Source organism: Macaca mulatta, chromosome 14, assembly GCF_049350105.2.
Source record: "Macaca mulatta isolate MMU2019108-1 chromosome 14, T2T-MMU8v2.0, whole genome shotgun sequence".
Taxonomy (NCBI): Eukaryota; Metazoa; Chordata; class Mammalia; order Primates; family Cercopithecidae; genus Macaca; species Macaca mulatta.
Window position 1 is genome coordinate 6,983,099 of NC_133419.1, and position 21,689 is coordinate 7,004,787.

General features: G+C 56.0%; 2 protein-coding genes across 13 annotated transcripts; one reads left to right on the forward strand and one right to left on the reverse strand.

The window, feature by feature from the left end:
• The first annotated feature begins 272 nt into the window (after positions 1–272).
• On the forward strand, positions 273–3,901 carry PPP1CA (protein phosphatase 1 catalytic subunit alpha). 2 transcript variants are annotated; one of them, XM_002799468.4, is made up of 7 exons: positions 273–403; positions 930–1,061; positions 1,211–1,441; positions 2,469–2,573; positions 2,918–3,141; positions 3,225–3,359; positions 3,436–3,901. In XM_002799468.4, exons 1-7 carry the CDS (start codon positions 349–351, stop codon positions 3,544–3,546), a joined length of 993 nt encoding a protein of 330 aa, XP_002799514.1. In that variant the 5' UTR covers positions 273–348; the 3' UTR covers positions 3,547–3,901. The 2 variants fall into 2 exon arrangements, with proteins under 2 accessions (XP_002799514.1, XP_077818190.1); XM_077962064.1 differs by lacking the exon at positions 930–1,061.
• Positions 3,671–11,019, reverse strand: RAD9A (RAD9 checkpoint clamp component A). Of its 11 annotated transcripts, none has more exons than XR_013403507.1 (11): positions 10,344–10,500; positions 10,191–10,261; positions 9,643–9,771; positions 8,813–8,885; positions 8,633–8,732; positions 6,272–6,381; positions 6,074–6,183; positions 5,919–5,983; positions 5,692–5,829; positions 4,702–5,556; positions 3,671–4,624 (listed from the first exon to the last, which is right to left on the reverse strand). XR_013403507.1 is itself a non-coding variant. In XM_015113587.3 (11 exons), exons 1-11 carry the CDS (start codon positions 10,375–10,377, stop codon positions 4,529–4,531), a joined length of 1,173 nt encoding a protein of 390 aa, XP_014969073.2. In that variant the 5' UTR covers positions 10,378–11,019; the 3' UTR covers positions 3,671–4,528. The 11 variants fall into 11 exon arrangements, 5 of the variants coding, with proteins under 5 accessions (XP_014969073.2, XP_014969075.2, XP_028689007.1 ...); XR_013403506.1 differs by having other exon boundaries at positions 8,813–8,927; XM_015113587.3 differs by having other exon boundaries at positions 4,702–4,906; positions 8,813–8,927; positions 10,344–11,019.
• Positions 11,020–21,689: the final 10,670 nt, after the last annotated feature.

Here is a 21,689-nt window from a genome sequence, read left to right on the forward strand (position 1 = left end):
TGGGAACGGCTGTTCTGCTTTTGAAAGAGAAAAACAACTTCCACAGTTCTTCCGGCCCCACATCCTCTGAACCGGGCTGGGCGCCTCCTCTGGGGCGTAACCAGTTGGACGCGCCCCCGACAGACCCCGCCGCCAAGGCCCCGCCCCCCAGGCCGCGGCGCTTCACGTCCAGCGGGGGCGCTAGAGCGCGGGGGACCGGGCGGGGCGGGCCCGGGAGGCCCGGAGGCGGGGCCGCGGGCCGGGGGCGGACTGGGGCGGGCGGAAGGAGAGCCAGGCCGGAAGGAGGCTGCCGGAGGGCGGGAGGCAGGAGCGGGCCCGGAGCTGCTGGGCTGGAGCGGCGGCGCCGCCATGTCCGATAGCGAGAAGCTCAACCTTGACTCGATCATCGGGCGCCTGCTAGAAGGTTGGTCGCGGCGGGGGAGGCCTGCGTCCGCCGCTCCCGGGCCCCCTGCCGGGCCCGGAAGTGGCGCGCGGGCGGGCCCCCGGGGCCAGCTTAGACTGGGCGGGGACGGGCCGCGAGGTTCGGTGGCCGCAGCCGCCCCCCCGCGGACGCGCCTGAGAGGTCCTGGGCCCGCTCCGACGCGCGGAGCAGCCCCCTCTCCCGGGCCGGGGGCGCACGGGTTGCCTGGGTTCTTGAGGCGAGGGAGAAACCCGGGAAGCCCGGTCCAGGAAGGGGTCCTGCGCTGTGAGGTGTTTGGGTGGCAGCCCCCTGCGCACGACAGTCGCCTCCCGAGGCGCTGAGGGTAGTTGGGGGCTTCCCTTGGGAGGCTTGAGGCCGAGGTCCCGGGAGGCTCAGCAGCAACAGCTGCCTGCGGGCAAGGAGCGGCCGAGGAGGCCTAGGCGCCCCCGGAGGTATCCATGGGGCCACCCGTGTCGCCCACCCTCCACCTGTCAGGGTCCCGGGTCTTGACACCCCATTGCGCCCCCAGTGCAGGGCTCGCGGCCTGGCAAGAATGTACAGCTGACAGAGAACGAGATCCGCGGCCTGTGCCTGAAATCCCGGGAGATTTTCCTGAGCCAGCCCATTCTTCTGGAGCTGGAGGCACCCCTCAAGATCTGCGGTGAGCCCCCCGACCCAGGTCCCCTTGCTTTCCTGAAAGTGGCACTGGCCCCCACAGAGTTCCTGGAGTCCTCCTCCCTTGAGCCCAGTCCTGGTCCTGGGTTCAGGTCTAGACCCTGCATCTAGCTTACCCGATTCCCTGGGTCACAGGTGATATACACGGCCAGTACTATGACCTTCTGCGACTATTTGAGTATGGCGGTTTCCCTCCGGAGAGCAACTACCTCTTTCTGGGGGACTATGTGGACAGGGGCAAGCAGTCCTTGGAGACCATCTGCCTGCTGCTGGCCTATAAGATCAAGTACCCCGAGAACTTCTTCCTGCTCCGTGGGAACCACGAGTGCGCCAGCATCAACCGCATCTACGGTTTCTACGATGAGTGTGAGTGGTCTGAGCGTCTGGGGCTGCCCGGGTCCTGAACCACACTCCTTGTCATTCAGTGGGACCTTCACATTGGCCTGATATCTGACAGACACTTGCTAGACTGTGCACTCCACGAAGGCAGGGCCCAGGTCCGTTCTTGTGCCTGCCCTGCCCCTCCTGGCATGGGGTCTGGGGAATGGTTGCTGACTGAAGGACTGTCCGTATTCTAGTGCTTTCCCCCAGGGCCCTGCCTGGTGACGTTCCCTCTACATTTGCTACTAAGCATTTAGGATGTTTGCAGATGAGCTCTGCTGTCCAGAAGCTGAGATAAACCAGACCTGTACTTGGCCCGGCTCGTGGGCCGGGGCGTGCAAGGAGTGCCAACCCTGAGGCTGGTCCAGATTGGAACTCAGTTTCCAGTGGACTCGGGTGCTTTAGAATTACTTCTGGTGGGAGGCTGAGGCGGGAAGATCACTTGGACTCAGAAGCTCCAAGTTACAGTGAGCTATGATCTTGCCACTGCACTCCAGCCTGGGTGACTGAACAAGACCCTGTTTCTTTACTTTTTTGAGACGGAGTTTCGCTCTTGTTGCCCAGGCTGGAGTGCAGTGGTGTGATCTCAGTTCACTACAACCTCCATCTCCCGGGTTCAAGCGATTCTCCTGCCTCAGCCTCCCGAGTAGCTGGGATTACAGGCATGCGACACCACGCCTGGCTAATTTTTTTGTATTTTAGTAGAGACAGGGTTTCTCCATGTTGGTCAGGCTGGTCTTGAACTTCTGACCTCAGGTGATCTGCCTGCTTCAGCCTCCCAAAGTGCTGGGATTACAGGTGTGAGCCACCATGCCCTGCCCAGATCCTGTTTGTTTAAATTACAAATTAAAATAAAAAGTAACTAGAATTACTCCTGGAAGGCTGACAGGCGGCAGGGGTGGGGGTGGTTTGCATTGGTGCCTGACTCTCTCCCATCTGCGGCTGAATAGCCCAGAGACCCCGGCTAAGGGTGGAGCAGGCAGACCCCTCACAGCTACCTCCCTCTGGGCAGGCAAGAGACGCTACAACATCAAACTGTGGAAAACGTTCACTGACTGCTTCAACTGCCTGCCCATTGCGGCCATAGTGGACGAAAAGATCTTTTGCTGCCACGGAGGTGAGCTCTCCTTAGTTGTCATCTGGGAAGTCACTCCTTTCAGGAAGTGTCTCCCATACCCCCCTGTGCTGGGCTGCACTCACTTCCTTGATGTGCATCCTACATGGGGCGGGCTTGTCTCCTTTCTCCCAGGAGCTCTGTGCTCCGGAGGCCAGGGGCGCCTTTGTGCCTGTTTGGGAACTTGAAAAAGCTGAGGGGAAGGGGATGGCTTCTGCCTGCCTAGGCACCCAGGAGACCAGTGGAGGGACCAGGAGGGTGGTGGAAAAGGTGAGGCTCACTGGCCAAGGCTTCCTGGAGGAAGGATGTCCTTGTTTGAGGAAGTGACCTTCCTTCTGGCCCTCCAGGCCTCTCCCCGGACCTGCAGTCCATGGAGCAGATTCGGCGGATCATGCGGCCCACAGACGTGCCTGACCAGGGCCTGCTGTGTGACCTGCTGTGGTCTGACCCTGACAAGGACGTGCAGGGCTGGGGCGAGAACGACCGTGGCGTCTCTTTTACCTTTGGAGCCGAGGTGGTGGCCAAGTTCCTCCACAAGCATGACTTGGACCTCATCTGCCGAGCACACCAGGTGGGCTGGTGGCTCCCGTCTGTGGCGGGGGAAGGGGAGGGACTTGCCTGCACTTGGGACTGACTGCTCCGATCCTCACCCAGGTGGTAGAAGATGGCTATGAGTTCTTTGCCAAGCGGCAGCTGGTGACACTTTTCTCAGCTCCCAACTACTGTGGCGAGTTTGACAATGCTGGCGCCATGATGAGCGTGGACGAGACCCTCATGTGCTCCTTCCAGGTGAGTATGGGGAAGAAAGGAGCTACTAGGCCCCGTGGCTCAGCCCCATGAGCCTGACCAACCCTGTCTCTTTTAGATCCTCAAGCCCGCCGACAAGAACAAGGGGAAGTACGGGCAGTTCAGTGGCCTGAACCCTGGAGGCCGGCCCATCACCCCACCCCGCAATTCCGCCAAAGCCAAGAAATAGCCCCTACGCCCCGCGCCTGTGCCCCAGATGATGGATGGATTGTACAGAAATCATGCTGCCATGCTGGGGGGGGTCACCCCGGCCCCTCAGGCCCACCTGTCACGGGGAACATGGAGCCTTGGTGTATTTTTCTTTTTTTTTTTTTTTAATGAATCAATAGCAGCGTCCAATCCCCCAGGGCTGCTTCCTGCCTGCATCAGCGGTGGCTGTGAGCAGGATCCTGGGGCTGAGGCTGCAGCTCAGGGCAACGGCAGACCAGGTCGTGGGTCTCCAGCCGTGCTTGGCCTCAGGGCTGGCAGCCGGATCCTGGGGCAACCCATCTGGTCTCTTGAATAAAGGTCAAAGCTGGATTCTCGCCATGGCCTCCGTCTCGCGTCTAAGACGCTGCCTGGCAGCTCTTCTGCACAGAGCTACTTGGGAGGCTGGGCACCAGGCCCCAGCAAGGGCAACCCTAGCCACACACGCAGGTCCGAGGCTCTTAGAATTCCAGGTCGGCACCAAAGAGTATCAGGAAAGCAAGAAAAACTGTCAGCTCCACGGGCGTCCCAGATGCATGCCCAGGACTTCAGGAAGGAACAGGTCAGGTCATGATTGGCAGAGAAGCTGGATCATCAGGGGCCGGCAGCACCTGCTGTGATGTTTTCCTTAGGAAGGTGAGCCTGAGGGAGACAGGTTTCCAGCCTTGGCCAGCTGGAGTATAGCCTGAGACTCAATGGGAAATAAGAGGTAGGAACGTCAGTAGTTCAGGGCCAGGTCTGGAAAGTCATGATTGGCTGGGGGTTGTGGGGAGATAACAGGGCCCAGGCCTGACTGCTGCGGGACAGCTTTACAGTGACAGCCAGCTGGGGCCTGCGAGAGGCAGTGAAACAGCTCAGCTCCAGCAAGCCCACCTTTCTGATCCCCAGGGCTGAGACCCAGCTCTTCTACTGGCTGGGGTTTCATCTAGTCCAAGGCCTCTGGGTACAGGCTTCAGGTTCTTGGTTCAGCCTTCGCCCTCACTGTCTTCAGCCAGCACAGGGCTGGGGCCCTGGGGGGAGCGTACAGGGGCCAGGATGGAGCCGAAGAACAGTGAGCGGAACTGCAAAGAGAACAAGTGAGTTCTGGAGGCTGCTGCCTTCCCCACCTCCTGCCCCTGCCTCCACCTCCAGTCCCTACCTTCTTGGGCGGGGGAGTCCCAGGCACTGTACTGGGCTCAGCCTCATCTTCCTCGGAGTGGAGACCAGGGCTCTCGGGGTGCTGGGGGCCAGGTGAAAGGGAAATGGAGGGCAGCACCCGCGAGCCCTCATTGCCTATAGTGGTTTCCATGGCGATCATGTAAGAGTCAATGTCGTCATTGGCAAAGTCGTCTGGGTGGGGTATGCTGCAGGCAGAATCGGAGTATCAGGGAGGAAATGGGGAGCAGAGGCAGGGCCCCACCGTAGAGGGCTCCAAGGGAGCTCCGGGGCCCCCTGACCACTGAAGATCTCTTGGTTTTATGACTTCCTGATTTGGCTGGAGAGGAGAGGATGCAGGGGTTAAGTGGTGGCTTCCTGGAAGGGGTGGGCCAGGAATGTCTGATCAGAATTCAGGTAGGGGCCTGAGGAAGGCATCCTGGCGGCTGCTTTAGCTCAGCTAGGGGAGAGGAACAGCAAGCCCTGTGAACTGGGCCACATGGGGCCCAAGCCCCCGCCTTCCCAGGGGACAGGAGCTGGAGAGCACAGGAGGCCGGGGACAGGCTGGGCTGGGGGCCAGCCCCAGCTTCCTGTGCTGAAAGTGCACTGGGCCATCCTCCCCAGCCCACCTGCTCTTCCAGCCACCTGCTTCCCCCAGCCCAGGCAGCTTCTGCCTCCCAGCAGCCCTTTCCCTCCTTGGCCTGGGAGGAGGCTCAGAGGGGAGGCCTCAGCCAGAGAAGGAAGCCGGCAGGGCCTTGGGGATGCTTCCCTGGGTGGGAGGAGTCTCAGTACAGCTGACCAAGAAGGCTGAGTCTGCAGGGCTGGCAGCTGTGAGCACTGTAGGGGTAGGGACTGGGGCCTGATGGAGAGAGAGGAGGAACAGGAGGGAAGCGGGAGAGAACACATTGCAGGGAGGTGCAGAAGCTAGGAATTGCAGTCTCAGGCTGGAGTGCACAGACATGGGGAGAGGAGGAGTTGGGGGAGGTGCCCTCACCTGTGAGCCTGGAGCTGAGGCACTGGCTGGTGACGCTCTGGGGAGCCCAGGTCCTGGGAGTGCGAGTCGGTGTCTGAGAGTGTGGCCAAGACAAAGTGGCCATCCAGCAAAGAGTCCTTGATGGTGAAGATGGCAGGCCTGGGCAGGGGATGGGGGTCCCAAGCTAGGTCATCCCATTCAGCTCCTGGCATCCCAGAGCCCTTCCCTGTCCCAAGGCTGGGAATTACCTGCCTGGAGCATCAAAATGAATGCTAAGATTCAAGTTTGCTGACTCTGCAAAGCTCAGGAGCCCCTGAGAGGAAAGAGGTAGCAGGTGAGGCCCCGGGTTGGGCTGAGCTGGGCAGGCAGGACAGGACCGGCAAGTGCGTGGGGGGAACCTCACCCGGAATTCCTTGAGGCAGAAAGTGATGGCCACCCCTTCCTGGGCCTGCAGCTGCTGGAAATCCTCCTCTCCAAGGCACATCTCAGTCACCATGGCTTTGGCAGTGCTGTCTGTTGGGGAAGAATAGGAGGAACCTGGGCCCCACCCCTCTCCCACCTGCCGCTCTGCTCTGTCCCAGGTCACGTCCAGCTCCCTCACCTGCCTCCTCCTCATGGTAGCTGCGCAGGATGACCCTGCGGCCACGACCAATGCCCAGCGTCACTTCAGCCAGCGCAGGAGGGAAGGGCAGAACAGCCTCCCCCAAGACCCTGTGAACGGGGCGGAGCATTACCCCCAATGCTTGGCCCTGCCCAGGGCTTTGCTCGCAGAGGACCTGAGGCGGGGGTCACACATGCACACGCATGGATATGCGCAGGCCTAGCACACGGTGGACGAGGCCCAGATAAGGTGGCAGGAAGGGGCTGGTTGCAGTGATTGCTCCAACCTGGCAGGTGGTACCGACCATGCAGAGCAGGGAGAGGGCCCAGAGGCAGGACATGGCACTCATGCCGCCCTACAAACCCGGCCTTCAGAAAGAGCCCTGAAATCCTTATCCTCTAGGGATGCCCATTGCTATACAGATGAGATCACATCTGGAATTTGCTTCAAGTCAAGTGGGGACGGGAGCTGCCTCTGCTTTTACATATATTTGAAATCATTCATGAGACAGCGCTCGCTTCAGCCGCTAAAACTGCAGCATGCAAAAGATTAGCGAGGCTCCTGCACAAGGATTAAAAAAAAAACAGAGTAGCTGGGTGCAGTGGCTCATGCCTGCAATCCGAGCACTTTGGGAGGCCGAAGCAGTGGATCATTTGAGGTCAGGAGTTCGAGACCAGCTTGGCCAACATGGTGAAACCTCGTCTCTACTAAAAATACAAAAATTATCCAGGCATGGTGGTGCATAACTGTAATCCCAGCTACTCGGGAGGCTGAGGCAGGAGAATTGCTTCAACCTGGGAGGGGGAGATTGCAGTGAGCTGAGATTGCACCACTGCACTCCAGCCTGGGCGACAGAGCAAGACTCCGTCTCAGAACAAACAAAATGAGAGAAACGACTGCTCATTTTTTAAAAAAAGAGACTGGGGGCCAGGTGTGGTGGCTCATGCCTGTAATTCCAGCACTTTGGGAGGCTGAGGCGGGCGGATCACGAGGTCAGGAGATCAAGACCATCCTGGCTAACATGGTGAAACCCCATCTACTAAAAATACAAAAAATTAGCCAGGCGTGATGGCAGGCGCCTGTACTCCCAGCTACTCGGGAGGCTGAGGCAGGAGAATGGCGTGAACCCGGGAGGCGGAGCTTGCAGTGAGCCGAGATCCCGCCACTGCACTCCAGCCTGGGCGACAGAGCGAGACTCCATCTCACACACACACACACAAAAGGGCGCGGTGGCTCACGCCCATAATCTCAGCACTTTGGGAGGCTGAGGCGGGCAGATCACCTGAGGTTGGGAATTCAAGACCAGCCTGACCAACAAAGAGAAACCCTGTCTCTACTAAAAATACAAAAAATTAGCCAGGCATGGTGGCGCATGCCTACAATCCCAGCTACTTGGTAGGCTGAGGCAGGAGAATCACTTGAATCGGGAGGCGGAGGTTGTGGTGAGCCTAGATCGTGCCACTGCCTGGGCAACAAGAGCAAAACTCCATCTCAAAAAAAAACCAACCAAAAAACCCTAAATGCAGCCCAAGGAATTGGCCCCCCTCTCTACCCAAAAGAGCTCTGAGCAGTGCTGGCTCAAGAGAACCTAGGGAAACAGATGTCAGGACCCAAAGGGACATTCAGTCACCCTGAGAAATAAGCAGGACCTTGGGCCACTTGAATACAAGCAGTGTCCAGCGTGGGACAGGGACAGGGGGAGAGCCCACTCCTCTCTGAACTGGTCCTTGCCAGGGACCTTTGCTTCCACTGGAGTCCCTGTTTCCCTGGCCCCAGACAGCCCCCAGTGCTCGGACTGCCCAGAATGGCTCCACCCACAGCTGATTACTCAGGCAGCCCTCCTGAACCACAACCTTCCCTCCAGCCTCCTGCCCTGGCCTTGGGGACTCCTTGATCCTGGGCAGTCAGGAAAAGAGGCTGCCCTTGAGTGGGGAGCACCTCTGGAAGGATGCCCAGGCCGGAGAAGGGGTGTGAGCCTCTGAGCCACAGGTTAAGGGAAGACCTTCAAGGTTACTCAAGCCAGACAAGAGATTTGGTGGCAGGCCAGAAATCTGCTTCCTAGAGGAGGAATTGGAATGGGTCTGAGCAGCCAGAAAGTCAAGTCAGACCTTTGGGATGGAGAACGAAGGCTCCTAACAGTGAGGAGAATGGAGCAAGGAGGCGCCTGCCCCTCCTCCATGCCACCGTCTGCCTTTAAAGAGCCAGGTAAGGACCTGAGCACATAGCGGGCCATGGGATGTCTTTGAGGTTCACAGAAACTCTGTAGGGAAATGAAGGACATACCTTCTTAAATCAACCCTTGAGGCCCCAAAGAAGGAAGAGAGAGACCTGGAGCTGAGCTGAGGGCAGGGGTGTGCTCACCGTGCTGGGGCGCGGAGCATGTGGGGGCACGAGGCTGGGTCGAAGACGGCCTGCAGGGACTCACAGTCCTGGAAGGACAGGTTGTGAGTCTTCCGCACCCCTGGATGGGCGATAGGGTCTCAGTGGGCCTCGCCGACCTCCCTGCTGAGGCACCCCTTGGCTGTCCGGCTGCCCACTCACCGAACTTGCAGTGCAGCTGGACCACCAGGCGGCTGCTCCGGCCGTTCAGGGAGATGCAGCATTTTTCCACCGTCTTCTCCAGCATCGCCAGTGAGCGGAAGACAGACAGGAAGGACTAAATGGGATAAGACACCTCAGCCTAGCACCGCATCTCTGCAACAAGCTCTCCTGTCCCGTGTAGGCCCACACCAATCATGGGCCCAGCCTGTAACTCTGGGAAAAGGGCTCCCACATCACACGGGACACTGGCATCCTTCTAGGCCTCATTCATGCTCTTCCTTATGCTTGCAATGCCTTGAAAGACCTGCTTACCTTTCTCTTTTTTTTTTATTTGAGATGGAGTCTCGCTCTGTCACCCAGGCTGGAGTGCAGTGGTGCGATCTTGGCTCACTGCAACCTCCGCCTCCCGGGTTCAAGCAATTCTCCTGCCTCAGCCTCCCAAGTAACTGGGATTATAGGCCCCCACCACCACACCCGGCTAATTTTTGTATTTTTAGTAGAGACGGGGTTTCACCATGTTGGCCAGGGTAGTCTTGAACTCCTGACCTCATGATCTGCCCACCTCAGCCTCCCAAAGTGCTGGGATTACAGGTGTGAGCCACCGCACCCGGCCAAAAGACCTGCTTACCTTTCTTGACGAACTTGAGCCTCACCACCCTCTCAGGTCCCCGCTGTGATGCTTTTACCAAGGCCCTCCCTGTGTTTTGCATGGATTGGACTTGCACGTGTCTCTCTCCCCACTTAGCATCTACTGAGTACCCCAGGGCAGAGGCACAGCTAGTGGAGATTCCTGGGATGGGGCAGTGCCACTGCTGAGGGAAGGGCCTCACCTTCATCAGGATCTTACAGCGCAGCAGGTCCTGACCAGGGGTTGCTGCCTGGTATTGCTGGAAGAAGAGCGGAGCAAAGAGAAAGCAGGCATAGGCAGAGCGGGAGGAGTTCACCGTCCGGAGGGAGAGCTGGGCCACGAAGAGCAGGGAGAGGGACGTGGTCAGGGGGCAGCCACAGACCCAGCCCTCCGGCTGCTTCTGCTCACACACTTGCTCTATCGTCCTCCCGCTCTGCCACCACCTGCTGAAACCCTCCTTCCACATGAAGCCTTCAGAGTCGGCCTCGGGGCTGCTGCCGCAGAGGAGCGGTCGCACACCCAGGCCTACCCCGAGTTTCTCTAAGGGCACGTTACCCCCTGGGAGCTCACAGGAGGCCAGCTTGCAATTCACACACCGGCCTGGGAAGATGACAGGCGCTAGGCTGAGAAACTGAAACTCTGCCGACAAATCTGCCAGCGGTCATCCCGCCTAGTGGGGGCGAGACTCGAGTCCGGGTTACCCGCTCCCGGCTGGAGTCCCACCCGCCCCCCCACACCCCAGCCCCTCACCCCGTCCTCCAAGGGTTCCAGGTAGAGCTCGTCCCCGATGCGGGACAGGGAGTGGACGGCCTTGCCGAGCACTGCGGGGAGGAGAGCGGAAGGGGGTTAGGCTGGCGGCTCCGCGGCTCCTGCACCGCCGCTGCCAGGCCGACCCGCACTCACCCTTCACGTTGCCGCCCGTGACCAGGCACTTCATGCTGCCCCAGCGCCCAGCCAGCGGCCAGCACTACCCCACACTCCGCGACCTCAGAGCCCGGGGTCCTTCCCGCGCACCGCCCCTGCCAGCCCCTCCCCCGCCTCCCCATTGGTCCACACGCAGGCGCCTCCGTCACGTGAGAAAAACGTTCACAGGCTCCGCCGTCACGTGACGGCGCACGTTGCCCCGGGTGTCACGTGACCCGGGAGGCCCGCGGCGCCCGTCAGCTGCTCCTGGCTCTCCAGGCACGCCTCGGCCTTCAGCGCCCTTGGAGATCGGGGCGTCCCGCGGGCCGCGCATCGGATCGCGAAGGGCAGAGAGGACGCAGCTCTGGGGCGCGAGGTTCCTGTGCAGTGGACCGAGCGCTAGACTCGGAGTCCGAATGTGGGTGCGAGCTCTCTGGGGTCACCCACTGAGTAGAGTTCCCGGGCGTCTGTCGGAGGATACACGGTGCAAGCAAGACCATCGCACCCACTCTGGGCCGGAGACTCGAACTCCAGCAGCAATCCCCAACTCTAGAAAGAGGTCAAAGCAGCTTGCTTGCAGCAGCTGGGAGTGGGAGGTGGCTGCTCCTTCTGGCTTCGAGGATCCTTGAAGGAAAAACGGCAGCTTCTCCAGGCAGAAAGGGGTAGAACGGTGCTCCTGGCAGAGGGAGGAACAAGAGTAAATGCTCAGCGGTGTGGGCTCCGCCCCCTGGAGAGGGGAGTAGGTCTGTGAGTCTCAGAGAGGCTTAGGGGCCGCCAGATGATGAGGGGCACCGCTGGGACGCTCTAGAAATGTTTTACGAGGGTAGATCGTGGTTATGTGCCTTTTTTTTTTTTTTTTTTTTTCCCCGAGACATATTCTTGCTCTGTCACCCAGGCTGGAGTGCAGTGGCGCGAACACGGCTCACTGTCGCCTGGAACTCCTGGGCTCAAGGTATCCTCCCACCTCAGTCTCCTGAGTATCTGGGACCACAGGCACACCCACCACGCCCGGCTTTTTTTTTTTTTTTTTGTAGAGACGGAGTCTTGCCATGTTGCTCAGGCCCGTCTCAACTCTAGGGTTCAAGATATCTTTCCGCCTTGGCCTCTCAAAGTGGCGTGAGCCGCTGCATCCGGCCTGGTTTTTTTTGGGTTTTTTTTTTTTTTTTTGGTCTTTTTTTGTGTGGGGGGTTTTTTTGTTTGTTTTGAGATAGAGTCTCGTTCTGTCGCCCAGGCTGGAGTACAGTGGCACGATCACGCCTCCCAGGTTCAAGCGATTCTCTTGCCTCAGCCTCCCAAGTAGCTGGGATTACAGGCGCCTGCCACAAGGCCTAGCTAATTTGTGTACTTTTAGTAGAGACGGGTTTCGCCATGTTGGCCAGGCTGGTCTTGAACTCCTGACCTCAAGTGATCTGCCCGCCTTGGCCTCCCAAAGTGCTGGGATTACAGGCATGGGCCACCACGCCCAGCCCGGGCCTGTGTTTTTAAAAGACCTCAGACTGGCCGGGCGTGGTGGCTTATGCCTATAATCCTACCACTTTGGGAGGCTGAGGCGGGCGGATCACCAGGTCAAGAGATCCAGACCATTCTGGCCAACATTGTGAAACCCCTTCTCTACTAAAAGTACAAAAATTAGCCGGGCGTGTTGGCGAGCATCTGTAGTCCCAGCTACTCTGGAGGCTGAGGCAGGAGAATTGCTTGAACCCGGGAGGTGGAGGTTGCAGTAAGCCGAGATCGTGCCACTGCACTCCAGCCTGGCGACAGAGCGAGACTCCATCTCAAAAAAAAAAAAACCAGACTGTGTGCCAGGTGGGGATGCATCAGCTGGAAGGTCTTCCCCTTCTCCTGGGCCTCCAGGTCCAGGTGAGTAAAATGTAAGGGAGTCCTAGAGAAACTCACTGACCCCTATTCTCCCCACAGTACCAAGGCTCTGGTGGTTCTTTGAAGGGCCCAGGGCATCCCTGTGTTCCCGTAGGGCCTGTCTGTGCCTTGCCCCTCAGATCCTGTGGTAGTGGAGAAGATTTATTTGTCTCTGCACCCCTTGCTCTCCAGACCCACTTTCAAATGAGTTGAATTGATACATAATAATTGTACACATAGAGAGAGTACAGCTGACATTTGGATACATGCATACACTTTGTTTCTCCCTCTCTTTCCGCTCCCCTGGTCTCCAGCCCTGGCCCTTTCCGTGGAGTCCTGGGGGAGGAGGTAACTCTTCCCTTCCCCTTCCCAGGGGATCCATAGAAATAGTGCCCCCTGTCCCTGGGCATCCGGCTCAGTATGCTGGGAGTCATCCTTGACCTCATGCTCGCCCTCACCCCTACACAATCTTTCAGTTAAGTCCTGACCACTCTGCCTCCCAAACAGGTGGTAACTTAACAGGTGGCAGCTTTGCCCTCCTCTTCCATCTCCAGGGCCTAGGTCACCATCCTCTCACCTGGATGACTGTAACAGCTCTCAATGGTCTCCTGCCTCCACCCTGCCCCCACCAGGCCACTCTCCATACAGCAGCAAAGTGACCCTCCTAAAATGTCCATTGTGTCATGCCTCTCCTGTGTTTGCACACTCCAAGTGGTTGCCATAAAATCCAAACTCTGCCCTGAACCTGCAGGAGCCGTCCCTACCCATTTCTGCACCTGTTGCCTCCCCTTGATCACCTGCACAGCCATGCCAACCGTGTGGGCTCCCTGAACCCCCCACTTCCTCTTCCACCTGGGGATCTTAGCACATCCTTAGCTGTCCCCACCACTTGGCATCATCTTACCCCTTCTAATGTGGTGGTGCTTCTCTTCCTCCGGGCTCAGTGAGGCCTTTTCTGTCCCCACCAGCACCCCAGTACGCTCTAGCTAGGCCCTGTTTTAGCCACAGCACTTATCACATTATTTCGTACCTGTGTTTTCCTATTTAACATGTGTCCTCCTCACTAGTGTGTCTGCCTCATAAGGGCAGGAACTATATCTAGTTTTGTTTTTTTTTTTTTTTTTCCTGAAGACAGAGTCTCGCTCTGTCACCCAGGCTGGAGTGCAGTGGCGCGATCTTGGCTCACTGTAATCTCCGCCTCTGGGGTTCAAGCAATTATTGTGCCTCAGCCTCCCGAGTACCTGGGAATACAGGCGTGTGCCACCACGCCTGGCTAATTTTTGTATTTTTATTAGAGATGGGGTTTAGCCATGTTGGCCAGGCTGGTCTCAAACTCCTGACCTTAACTGATCTGCCCGTCTCAGCCTTCCAAAGTGCTGGGATTACAGGCGTGAGCCACTGCACCCGGCCTTGGCTTTGTTTTGTTTTGTTCTGTTTTGTTTTGTTTGTTAAGATGGGGTCTTGCTTTGTCACCCAGGCTGGAGTGCAGTGGCACGATCATGGTTCACGGCAGCCTCAACTTCCCAGGCTCAAGCGATCCTTCCACCTCAACCTCCCGAGTAGCTCAGGGCTACCGGCGCGTGCCACTACAGCCAGCTAATTTTTTTTTTTTTTGTATTTTTGTTAGAGACAAGGTCTCCTTCTGTTGCCCGGGCTGGTCTTGAACTCCTGGGCTCAGGCAGTCCTCCTTCTTTAGCCTCCCAAAGTGCTGGGATTATAGGCGTGAGCCACCGTGCCCAGCATCCATATCTGTTTTGTTTGTTGCTGTATGTACCTCACACAGGGTCTGGCACTCAGTAAATGAATAAATAGATGTTACATTTTAAAATGTGTAAACCAGCTGGGTGCAGCAGCACATACCTTTAATCCCAGCACTTTGGGAGGCGGAGGTGGGTGGATCACTTGAGCCCAGGAGGTAGAGGTTGCAGTGAGCCAAGATAGCGCCTGGGTAAGAGAGCCAGACCCTTTCTCAAAAAAAAAAAAAAAAAAAAAAAAAAAAAAAAAAAGGCCAAGTGCGATGGCTCATGCCTGTAATCCCAGCACTTTGGAAGGCCGGGGCAGGTAGATCACCTGAGACCAGGAGTTCAAGACCAGCTTGGCTGACATGGTGAAACCCCATCTCTACTAATAACACAAAAATTAGCCAGGCATGGTGGCACGTGCCTGTAGTCCCAGCTACTCAGGAGGCTGAGGCAGGAGAATCGCTAGAACCCAGGAGGTGGAGTTTGCAGTGAGCCAAGATCACACCACTGCACTCCAGCCTGGGCGACAGAGTGAGGCTGCGTCTCAAAAAATGAATGAGTGAATATCTATAAACCGTTCCTGTTGACAAAGGGCATGGAAAAATAAACAAATAAATTAGCATGAGCCAAGTGCAGCTGAGCTGTCTCTAAGTCACTCTTAGCACAGTGCTGAAAGAAACACTCAACTTCTAGCACTCCACCCACAGTCCCATCTCTCCCTGCTTGATAGTTGTCCCCATGTTTCAGCCTCATCCTGTGCTCTGGACCCCTCCCCCACCACGTGTAAACCAGCACAGCCTTCCCACCTCTGCCTCGTACTCATTACCTGAGCAGCCGCCTGGAACAAGGGTAGATGCTGAAGCTCCCTGAAGGCAAGGAAATGGGAGGCTGTGAATCTTCACATAGTCCTGTTTCTGCCCCTGACACCTGTAGAGTTATGGAGTCCTATGGCCTTGAGGACCCTAGGCAGAAGAGAAGGGAGACATATGCTTTTTTTCATACGTTTTACATCTGTCTTCTCCACTGGTCTGTCCACCTCACAAGGGCAGGAACCATGTCGGCCCTTTGTATCAGCCAGGGGCAGGTGTGAGCCACTGCCCCCGGTCGACATACAGTCTTTCGACTCATATTGAGCATTTTTCAGTTACCCTCCCACTCCCTTGCCAAAAGTCAGAACTCGGAACTTTCTGAAAGGCTTAGAAGAGAAAGAAGGCTAGAGTGGGAAGCCAGGAGCCGTGGTAGGATGTGTTCCTGTCCCGCTGTGTGATTTGTGCAAATCCCTCCCTGTCTCGGCTGCTTCCTCATCTGTATGATGTGTTGGTGGGGGCTGGGGAGAGTAGGAGGTACTCACTGAGGTCCCTTCTAACCTTGACATGCTGTGATCCTGAAGGGGCCCCGTGACTCCCCTACGCCTCTCATCCATCCCAGCTTGGGGGAGAAGCTATAATTGGCTGTCGCACCTCCCCCGACCCTCTGGCCCCTGGAAGGTAGCTTTCCAATCTGAGGCCAGGAATCCCTTCCAGGCCTACATTTGGCATATCCAGTAACCCACTTCAGGTGCAGAAGAGGGGGCACACAGCGGGATAAGGAGCTGGGAGCAACCAGGAACCAGGAACCCTGTGTGTGGGTGAGAGATAGGTATGAGGACCTGGGGTCTGTGCTCAAAGTCAGGGACCTGGATGCAGCTTCAGCCCCACTCAGATGGCATCAGGCCCTTGTCTGAGCCTCAGTTTTTTCCTGAATAAAATGAGGGCCATTCAATGAGATGCTCTCTCAGGAGCTTTCTCCTTCCTTCCTTCCTTCCTTCCTTCCTTCCTTCCTTCCTTCCTCCCTTCCTCCCTCCCTCCCTCCCTCCCTCCCTCCCTCCCTCCCTCCTTCCCTCCCTCCCTCCCTCCCTCCCTCCTTTCTTCGTTCCTTTCTTTCTTTCTTTCTTTTTTTGTGACAGGGCCTTATTCTGTCACCCGGGGTGGAGTGCAGTGGCATGATCCTGGCTCACTGCAGCCCTGCAGCCTCAACCTCCTGGGCTCAGTGATCCTCCTACCTCAGCCTCCCGAGTAGCTGGGACTACAGGTGTATGCCACCATGCCCAGCTAATTTTTTAGTCAGAATTCTTTCAAACCCCAGATTTTTAGTTGGGCATGCTGGCTCATACCTGTAATCTCAGCATTTTGGGAGGCTGAGGAGGGAGGATTGCTTGAACCCAGGAGTTAGAGATGAGCCTGGGCAATGTAGTGAGACCCTGTCACTATAATGAAGAAAATAAAATAATTTTTAAAAACACCAAATTTTTGGTCTTTGGCATACCCCATTAGAGGTGGCCTCCTATAAGCAGGTGGGCATGTAAGTGTGTGCGAATGTGTGGGGGCAGATATGGAATAGAAGCTTGAGACCCTGGTGCTCATTCATTCACTCAACATATATTCATTCAACACATCCTGGATGCACTTTTTTAACTATAGGAAAGAGAGTACAGGACAAAAATGCTGGCCAGATGCGGTAGCTCACACTTATAATCCCAGCACTTTTGAGACACCAGTGTGGGCAGATCGGTTGAGTCCAGGAGTTCAAGACCAGCCTAGGCAACAAGGTTTCTACCAAAAATATAAAAATTAGCCAGGCATGGTGGCATATGCCTGCAATCCCAGCTATTCAGGAGGCTGAGGTGGGAGGATCCCTTGAACCTGGGAGGCAGAGGTTGCAGTGAGCTGCGATCGTACCACTGCACTCCAGCCTGGGCACAGAGTAAAACCCTATAGTATGCAAGAAGGTGGTGGGTGTTATGGAAAAAAAGAAAACCCAGAGAGGGAGAGAGGAGTGTCAGGGGAGAAGGGCTTCGATTCTAACTAGCATGGACAGGTTGGCCTCACTGAGAAGTCGCCATTTGAACAAAGACCTGCAGGAGGCAAGGAAGTGAACAGTGCAGACGTCTGGGAAGGAGCGCTGTGGTAGAGGGAAGGGTCAGTGCCAAGGCTCTGAGCAGAAGTATGGGTGGCTGGAGGAGCTGCACCTTCTGCAGAGTCCAGTCTCCTGAGCTGGGGAGGACTGGGGTCTAGTGGGGGAAGACTGAGATTAGCCAAAGAATCATCAAAGTAAATATGAAATTACACCTTTGAGAAGCATCAGGAATGATGATGACGTGGGCTATGTGAATATATCCCTGGGAAGACCTGGTCAGGGCATGAGGGAGAGCTTCCTGGAGGAAGAAACAGTCTGAGAGGGGTGAGGTTAGAGCATGGGTTGGCCAGGAAAGCACAGTTACTGAGGAGCCATTGGTGGGGCTCATTTACCAGGCACTGCTCCGTCCCACCATGGGATGCCCCATGCAGCCCTCCTTACAGACACAGGAGCACAGACGGGATTACTCATGGCTGGCATTTTGCCAGATCGGGGTAACTAAAAGTCAGAAGGGGCAGAGGAATTTCGGGTTTGGGAGTTTACTCGGGCTTGTCTTCATCTCATCATGCACACACAGGGACTGGCATTTGTATGGTTACTGGGGGGTAACCAGGCAGGCAAGGCAGCTCTGAGCTGTGGGGACACTGAGCTGGCAGGGCACCTGCCCTGCTTGTAATGAGTTTGTGGCATTCCAAGTGCTGCCAGCCCCCCAGTCAAGCTCTGCTCCTGCCTTTCTTGTTCCCTGGCATTTCTCCTGGAAATCAGAATGATGTTTGGCACACAGCAGTGGTGTAATAAGTCTGTTCTGAATGGCTGAAGATTACGGAATTCAGAGAGGTTTCAGGACTTGAACCCATGATTGTCTGTTGAGGCTGAGAATGCAGTTGTGGATGCCAGCCTGAGTAGGTCTGAATCCAGCCTAGCCGCAATCTCTATCACTTAAAAACAAGTTGTGCAAACATGGACAAGTTGCTTATGTTCTCCAAGCCTGCTTCCACCTCAAAGGGCTGTTGTGAGGAGTAACTTAATGTTTATGCAGCTCTTAGAATCTGCCGTGAGCACTGCTGTGACTATGATTGCTACATCCTGCCCCTCCAGCTCGGGTCATCCTCACAGTATCCTTGGGCCAGGACTGGAGACAAAACAAACCATCAGCTTGGACAAAGCCAGGGTGAATCTACACAAGGAACCCAGGAGGAAAGTCTCCCTAGGAAATCTTACAGAGAAAAGGCCTGGTGTCCAGAAACTGGAAAATATTCAGAAGACTCTTGGCTGGGCATGGTGGCTCACACCTGTAATCCCAGCACATTGGGAGGCCAAGGTAGGTGGATCGCTTGAGGTCAGGAGTTGAAGAACAGCCTGGCCAACATGGCAAAACCCTGTCTCTACTAAAAAAAATACAAAAATTAGCCGGGCGTGGTGGCACACACCTGTAATTCCAGCTACTCAGGAGGCTGAAGCAGGAGAATCACTTTAACCCGGGAGATGGAGACTACAGTGAGCAGAGATCTCACCACTGCACTCCCCAGCCTGGGCAACAGGGCAAGATTCCATCTAAAAAAAAAAAAAAAAGCCGGGCGCGGTGGCTCAAGCCTGTAATCCCAGCACTTTGGGAGGCCGAGGCGGGTGGATCACGAGGTCAGGAGATCGAGACCATCCTGGCTAACATGGTGAAACCCCGTCTCTACTAAAAATACAAAAAACTAGCCGGGCGCGGTGGCGGGCGCCTGTAGTCCCAGCTACTCGGAGGCTGAGGCAGGAGAATGGCGTGAACCTGGGAGGCGGAGCTTGCAGTGAGCCGAGATCGCGCCACTGCACTCCAGCCTGGGTGACACAGCGCGAGACTCCGTCTCAAAAAAAAAAAAAAAAAAAAGACTCTTGGTTATGATCAGAAGAGTCAGCCCATTGGGAAGAGGCTCCGGAGAGAGGCTGCTGGTACTGCTGCTGCCTCCAGCAGCACCAAGTGCTGGCCCCATGATTCTGGGCCCTCCGGCGCCTCTGCCTCGAGAGGAGAATATGAGCCTTTGCCTTCCTCCCAAGCTGCTAGAGCCTGGCATGAGATAATGGATGTGCCCACACTACCAGGCACTGTGCACAGATGAGGGACCAGGTCTTTTGAGTCTGCAGGGCTGGAGGTGGAGGGGAGATGGGATGAATTTTTTTAAACCCACAGTGAGGATGGGAAGGGAGAAGTTCAGGCGTGTTCACCAAAACCTGGCACACTGGAATTACAGGCCCCCTTGGAGCGCAAGTGAGGTAAGTTTAGGACAAATCAAAGGCAGTGTGCTTCACCCAGCAGGGGAGGACACTGATGGAACTCATTACCCCAAGATGTCGTCTCAGCTGGAAATAGAAACAGCTTCACAAAAGATTTAGATACATCCATGGATGATGGCTCCATTCATGGGTTAGAAGGGGAAGGAGGCTCTTTGAGGCCTGTCCCCCAGGGCAGGCATCAGGGAGGTGGCTTGGTCTCCCTAGCACCCCCCTTTGCACTCCTGTTGGAGGCAGGCTTCTGGCAACACGGACCCCAAGAGGCAATGTGGAGTCCCATAAGTTAGAGCCTGGCCTGTGTCCCTGGCCTTTCCTCAACCTCTCCAACACTCAGAATCCACTGTTTGGGAGAGAAAAGGCGCCACCAGCTTCAGGGAAAGCATCCTGGCTGGGCTGTCCCCTAAGAGACCAGCAGAGGGAGACAGACACCATGTCCAGTGCCAGCTCCGGGAACAGAAACCTTGATGATCCACCTGGGGCAGGCCTCTGTGGAGGCAGTTTTGTGCTCATGTTTTGCTGGGTGGGACAGAAGGGGACAGAGAGGGCATACTCCCAGGCTGAGACAGGCCTATTACAGGGGAGATAGGGGCAGGGAGGAGATTTTTGGGAACTAGGGGCAAGGTGGGGAGGGAGCTACTAATTAAGAACCGGGTACTCCAGAGCCAGGCTGCCTGCCTGTGTGCTTTGGACAAGTTATATAACTCTGTGCCTCAGTTTACCCATGGTAAAATGGCAACTACAACAGCACCAGCCTCAGGAGGGCCACGTGAGATTGCGTGCCATATTCAAATGCTTCACTGCAGAGACAGGGAATTGGGAAGAGCTCAGTAAACAGGAGTGACAGCCTACACTGTGGGGAGATCAGAGGTCTCTCCCATCTCCTTAAGCTCTGCAGCTTGCAAAGCCCTTTTGCTTTATTATCTCATCTGGGCCTCACTGAACCCTGGAGGTCTGGTGAGGCTAAGAGGCTCACTTTTTTTTTTTTTTTGGAGACAGGGTCTCACTCTGTCAACCAGGCTGGAGTGCAGTGGCTCAATAGCTCACTGCAGTCTTGAACTCCTGGGCTCAAGCAATCCTCTCGCCTCAGCCTCCTGAGTAGATAGGACTACAGGTGTGTGCCACCATGCCTGGCTAATTTTTGGGGGAAGTTGGGGGGGATCTTGCTATGTTGCCCACGCAGGTCACTTATAAGTGGTAGATCTGGACTTTCTGATACTAAAGAATCAAGGGATCTTTCTCAAGTTCCCTGCTGAGCTGGAAGCTGGAGGAGGCCTGCTTCAGGTGCCCTTGTCTGCACTGAGCCTCCTGCAGGCCGCCCGTATCTCTAGTTGGTATTAAAGTTATGTTGCCCTCTTTCCCACCAGCTCCCGAGTCCCTGGCAGGCAGGCTGTGTTTCTCTGTAGGTCCACACTGTTCAGCAAGGCATATTATAGCAGGGACTTCCAAAAGCTTTTGGGAGGTGATGGGATTCCGTGGGTCTGAATGCCAGCTCCTCCCCAACTCTTGTCCTGGTTCCAGGCCAGGTGTGGCCCCCCTTTTTTTGCCGCTCAAATTCTCCCTCCCACATCTCCAAAGTCTCCCCTAACGTCTCCCTCTTCTGACCTCTCCTTTCTCTGCATTATAGCCCTTTGTATATCTCCTTAAGTTCCTGTTTCATTTTGAAATTCTGCAACAGCCAAAGGCTGAAATGGAAATATGTACAGAGTGCTCTGTTAAGGACCATAAGGTGGGCCTCAGAAAGATGGCTGGGGGTGCTAGAAAGCGAGGTGAGCTCAAATTAGCCGGGCACGATGGCAGGTGCCTATATCCCAGCTACTTGGGAGGCTGAGGCGGGAGAATAGCTTGAACCTGGGAGGGGGAGGTTGCATTGAGCCGAGATCATGCCACTGGATTCCAGCCTGGGTGACAGAAAAAGACTCTGTCTCAAAAAAAAAAAAAAAAAAGTGGTTGAACTCTCCATAGACCTAAACCACCCATGTCTTCTAGACACCCTGAAAGTCTAGCACGGGGCTGGGTCATGACTGGTTGGTTTTTCTCATGCCTTCAGAGCTGACTGTGCCCTGAGATTCCACCCTCCCACCTCCAGCCCTCTTCAACCCACTGAAGTCCCACAAGAATCTCTCAGGAACAAAAGAGGAGAGAGATGAGACGGGTCCCTAGAGAGCACGCATAACACAAAGTAGAGAGCAGCAAGGGCCCTGGAGAGTGAAGTCTGGTGGGGAGCAGAGCGGGGGTGATAGTGACAGGCTTCAGGAAGAAGGCAGAAGAACAAAGGGTCTACATGAGTAGCCATGGGGAGTTCGCCAGGGGCAGCTGCATTTTGGATAGAGAGGACACCATTAGCAAAGACAGAGGGATACGGTATGAGGGGCAGGTAACAAGATTCTTTAACATTATTGGCTGGGCAAGGTGACTCACACCTGTAATCCCAGCACTTTGGGAGGCTGAAGCAGACAGATTGCTTGAGATCAGGAGTTTGAGACCAGCCTGAGCTACATGGCAAAACCCTATTTCTACAAGGAAATACAAAAACATTGGCCAGGAGTGGTGGCTCATGCCCATAACCCCAGCACTTTGG